Here is a 5,000-nt window from a genome sequence, read left to right on the forward strand (position 1 = left end):
GCTTATTCACTGACATAAATGAAAATACATTAGCTCACCATTGAACTCATTAAACTCCTCTGGTATAATGTAGCTCTCAGGAATGAAATCAAAATGCTTTACACCCTTGAAATAATAAAAAATATATTCTTAAATGTTAAATCAATGTTCTTGAAAAAATCCTGAGTGTTTTTGAAAAGTGGTAGGGTTTGTTTACCTAAAGTATCAAACCCTAGTCGTTTTCTCCTTTTAACAGGTAGTCTTTTGGCATTCTACGCAGTTCCAAACTACAAAAATAAGTGGGAAAATACCTTGATAGCAGAGGTTCTATCTTATCTTGGCTCCTTCGCTTTGCTTACAAGTATTTTTTGTTTTTTGCTTACTGTTTTCTTCGCTGAAACCACGATTTTTCCCCCCACAAAAAAAAATCTTTCTATGGAATGTCACTGTTGTCACCTCCAAATCTTTGGGGGTCTGTGCATCAACAGAGAACCTCAAATCAAACAAGAGGGAGAAAAAAGCTCCTTTCCTTTTGAAACATCTTCAACTCTCATAGAAAAAATAAGATTGGACACACCTTTGAATGTTGCATTCGTTGGATGTTCTTGTATAGCTTGTCCTTTCTGGTAAGCTCATAAGATCTGTTACAAAAACAAAACAAGAATTCCATAGGCACGTAAAAGCTAGCCACTAATCTTTTCAAGACTTGACTGACTTAATATTAATAAACAATTCCACTCAGAACCGTCCCCCGTCAATGAGTAAAAATCTGTAAGTGTCACTCTTCGTAGGGAAACTGTCAAATCAGTTATTCTTTCTTTTAGACCATCACTTTTTTCTCTGTGACTGACAGAACAGTATTCACCACAATATAAGCAGAGCTCAGGTGTGCAAAGCATGCCAGCAGAGCACCATGGGAAAGATTTTTTGGATGTCAGCCTATGCCCGCCCGTACTTACTGTTGGGGTGGAGGTGGGGAGGCAAGACAGCCTCTGGGGACGGAAGTGTTCGGGCAATTTTCCTTGGCAGGAAATTGTGTGGCAGCGTTAAATTTGGTACCCCGGGGTTTTCTGGCAGGAAATCATATTGACCATAGTCGGTTTTTAAAGGAAATAATAATAATAATAATAATAATAACCAATAAGCCCAACATGGCGGCCGCTTACATCTTTGATATTCGACATCCATGTTATGCTCAATTGACACCTCTCAAGACAAGGTATCCGCTGACCAGTATCACATGACCAAGTTCAAGTTTAGAGCTCATCGAGGTCAGATCTTTTTTTAAGTTGACCACTGACCAGGTACTAGTTTTTGATTGGATCACAGGATCAAGCCAGGTTAACTTCTTGTAATCAGGACCCCTAAACATAAATGGGGCTTGATTTTTCGCGTGCTTTCTGAGGCTCGACACGGCTACACAGCCATACCACATCAAGTAAGGCTCTTAACAGTCAACGCTTTTCAGGTTCAGGTGGAAAACGGTTTAGAAAATATTTTTCCGGCATTTTTCGCCGGTTTCAATCTGGGTTTGACATGTATAGCTGTGGTCAGGACAACACTGGTGACTATGCAGTTATTCAATTCAAGCATCAGAAAAAACTTGTTTCAGATTGTTTAGTTTTGTTTGGTTTTCAAAATTGTTGTATTCCGTAGATTTGTTGTTTAAGTAAGGCCACTGAGAATAAATAACCCGGGAGCTCTGCTTTTAGGCTTGGTTAAATCTATATAATTATTATATTACACAAATATAATAAGAATGCAATAAATGTGAGATTACCACTTCACCTTTTAACTTTGAATCCTAGTGTAAATAGAATGTCTGTCACCTGACTATAGTCCTGTAGGCAGCCTTACTCCCACATGTCTTATATAGCTCAGCAGTAGCACCTATGAACTTGTTATCAGAAGATCATAGATTTGACTCCTGTAAGGAGTGCTCAGATATTTTTCAAGTATAATCCTAAGTCACCAACCATAAATTTATGAATATAGTATTGATATACTAAATATCACTGATGTGAATTGACGTGTTCCTTACCTTGGGAAGTGATTCACTTTCTGGAAATCCTGCAGGCCTCTGAGAGTGTGAGGTTTGATGTGCGATCCAGTCCACATCAAGTTGAAATTTGAACTGTTTGGGTGAACCTACAGTCAGGCAATCAATACTGTCATTTGAAACAGTTACACATATTTTGTGAAGAAAATAATCAATTATAGCAGAAAAAGCAACTTACCTCTTTAAAGCAATGGACGCCAAGAATGCTTCTTACAAGTTTGCATTCAGTCTTGACAAATTTGTAGGTCAGGTGGTATTTTTCTGTTTAATTGAAACCGAATCAGTTTTAATTATAACTGTGCATATTTTTTTGCTACCTTTGTGCTCAGCTATCTGTCACCAGGCATGAGGAACCCTTACTACCATCATATTACGCATCACAGTATCCCGGAATGAAATACTCTGACTACCATTGCACTATTTTTTCACAAACAAACATAGGGCATCATGACTCTATATTAATTTTATATGTGACACAGGTTTCTTTTGCTCTAAATTACCACTTTATTACGCAGTAAGACCCTGGCAGCTGAACATCTTAAGGACACGATATAAAAGTACAAAGAAAAGCAAAACAGCGAACAAGACTCAAAACAGAATAAACGCGCCATACACTATGTCATGTATGCGCACGTGTGGCCTTTCGGCCCCAGGGCCCATGTGAGCGCATGAAATATGCACTCTCACATGCTTCCCTGCTGAGGTTGGAGTCCTCGACAACCTAATAACTCAACCAAAGTCTAGATTCACTTGATCACGTAGGAACAACAAGGACATTATGCTCCTATTTCTGAGTATTCTTAGCTAACAACTGCATTAAAAGCAGGTTGGATTGTGCTACACAGTTCAGTATTTGCAGGTCTATCACTGCCGCTTCCACGCTTTCCCTCATCACAGGTCTCGGCAAGTGGTGAGGATTGGAGTGTTGTCCAGCTCCCACCCGGGTAGAACGTCTGACCGGAGGGTGGTTGTTGGTATTACTAGCTGCTGTCACCTCCGCTGCTGCGCCTCCACCGGTACTGGCCTCAGCCTTCTCTGGATCTACAGCGACAGTAGAAAGTTCATGATCCACCCCGTCAGTAGAAAGTTCAGGGTCTACACCATCAGTAGAAAAGTCAGGATCGACGCCATCGGTGGAAAGCTCAGGATCGGCTTGAACTGTGGGGGCACCACCTTCAATAACAGCATAATCACCAACTGGTGGTTCATCACCGTGGTCCCGATCAGGGGCAGCCTCCTCAAGAACTTCCACTTGATTCTGCGTGTGGTTACCATCGCCATGTGTCACTTGTACATCAACTACAGACGGACTCTCGTGTGGTACAGCAACGGGGCCTCTGCTCTGCCTGGATGGTATGACGGCTTCAACAACGTCGTCCTCATCACCGCTGCTTGCTTCGGGATCTAACGGTACACCATTACCAACTGCATTTTCACTGGCATTCATACTGCCGGGATCTATGTTGTCATCATTAAAGGCAATGTCTCTCACTAGTTGTTTTACATGGAGAATGTCATTCCTGTGTACAGTTTTTTTGAATTCCTCCTCTGCCGTTGTTGCTACCAATGGTACCACAACATACGTGTTCCCAGTATCAAGTCGCTTTACAACCTTGTAGGGAGTTGCATCCCACACATCCTGAATCTTACTGCGACCCTGGACACGATTCTTAAGGAACACCCTGGACCCTACAGGAATACTGGTATCGGTGGCTTTAAGGTTGTTCCTGGTTTGGCGTCGCAGTGCCTCCCTCTCTGTTCTCGCTGAGGCTAGTCTAAAGGCCTGCTCTAAACGCTCCTGGTGTTCAGTGATCCATTCTTTACACTCTTCAGTATGGCTTGCTGACCCAATTAGATGATCCACTGGAAGTGTCGGCTCCCTGCCGAAGAACAAGTAGTAGGGCGAGTAGCCAGTAGTTGAGTGAGGGGTACAGTTGTATGCAAACACAAGTTCTGGAAGAAATTCTGGCCACTTACGTTTCTTCTCTGAAGGCAAAGTACGCAGACGGTCATGCATGGTTCTATTGAAGCGTTCACATTGACCGTTACCCTCTGGATGGTACGGGGATGTGCGACTCTTAGAGATGCCGTAGATCTTACAAAGTTCCTGAATCACCTTGCTCTCGAAATTGCGCCCTTGGTCACTGTGAATCCTTTTAGGTACCCCAAACCTTACAATCCACTCTTTCACTAGGACTCGAGCTACTGTGGTCGCCTTCTGATCCTTTGTAGGAATAGCTTGGGTATATTTCGTGAAAACATCGGTAAGGACAAGCACGTTCTCTATGCCTCCTGTACTTCTCTCTAGGAGAGTGAAATCAACTGCCAAAATCTCTAATGGCCTGGTGGCTGTCAGGGAACTCATGGTAGGATGAAGCTTCTTCCCTGCTTTGGCCAGAGTACAACGTCCACATGTCCGACAGTAGTCAGCAACATCAGCCATCATCCCAGGCCAATAGAATCTGCTCCTTGCAAGCGCCGTTGTTTTCTCTACTGCCTGATGACCTAGATCGTCGTGGATGGATTTCAGCACCTTCCTCTTTAAGGAACCAGGGAGTATCAGCTGCCGTGCACCTTGACCGTTTATCTGAACAACACGGTACAGGACGCCATGCTCTTCCTTTATGCGCTTCCACTCCCTCAGCAGTTTACGTGCAGGTTTGGGTTCTTTCATCAGCTGACGGAGGGTAGGCGGATGCCTCCGTTGCCAGTGATACCACAGCCGACCCGTTGCCTCATCACCTTTCTGCATGACAGCCAAATCCTCGTGAGAAATGGACGGGAATGTAGACACAGCCTGGGGTGCCACAACCGTTGACCTGATACGGGATTCTTGAAGGAGGGCACTCGCTATTGTGTCTTCAGCACACACTCTGACACACTCGGGTACAAGGGTGCCTCGCCCCCTCCCTTGTAAAGAGAATGAGTCACTCGCAATTTCCTCTAATCGTGCCACTGGGGG

General features: G+C 43.7%; 1 protein-coding gene across 1 annotated transcript in view; it reads right to left on the minus strand.

Moving 5' to 3' along the window:
• Positions 1 to 5,000, minus strand: part of LOC137980441 (tubulin polyglutamylase TTLL5-like) — a 31,595-nt gene that overhangs the window by 20,098 nt on the left and 6,497 nt on the right. Inside the window, exons 4-7 of the mRNA XM_068827887.1 lie at positions 2,217 to 2,299; positions 2,021 to 2,127; positions 557 to 620; positions 39 to 105 (exon numbers count right to left, since the gene is read on the minus strand). Of these exons, the coding sequence (XP_068683988.1) occupies positions 39 to 105; positions 557 to 620; positions 2,021 to 2,127; positions 2,217 to 2,299 (321 nt within the window). The remainder of the gene's footprint in view (positions 1 to 38; positions 106 to 556; positions 621 to 2,020; positions 2,128 to 2,216; positions 2,300 to 5,000) is intronic.

This window comes from Montipora foliosa, chromosome 12, assembly GCF_036669935.1.
Source record: "Montipora foliosa isolate CH-2021 chromosome 12, ASM3666993v2, whole genome shotgun sequence".
Classification (NCBI taxonomy): Eukaryota; Metazoa; Cnidaria; class Anthozoa; order Scleractinia; family Acroporidae; genus Montipora; species Montipora foliosa.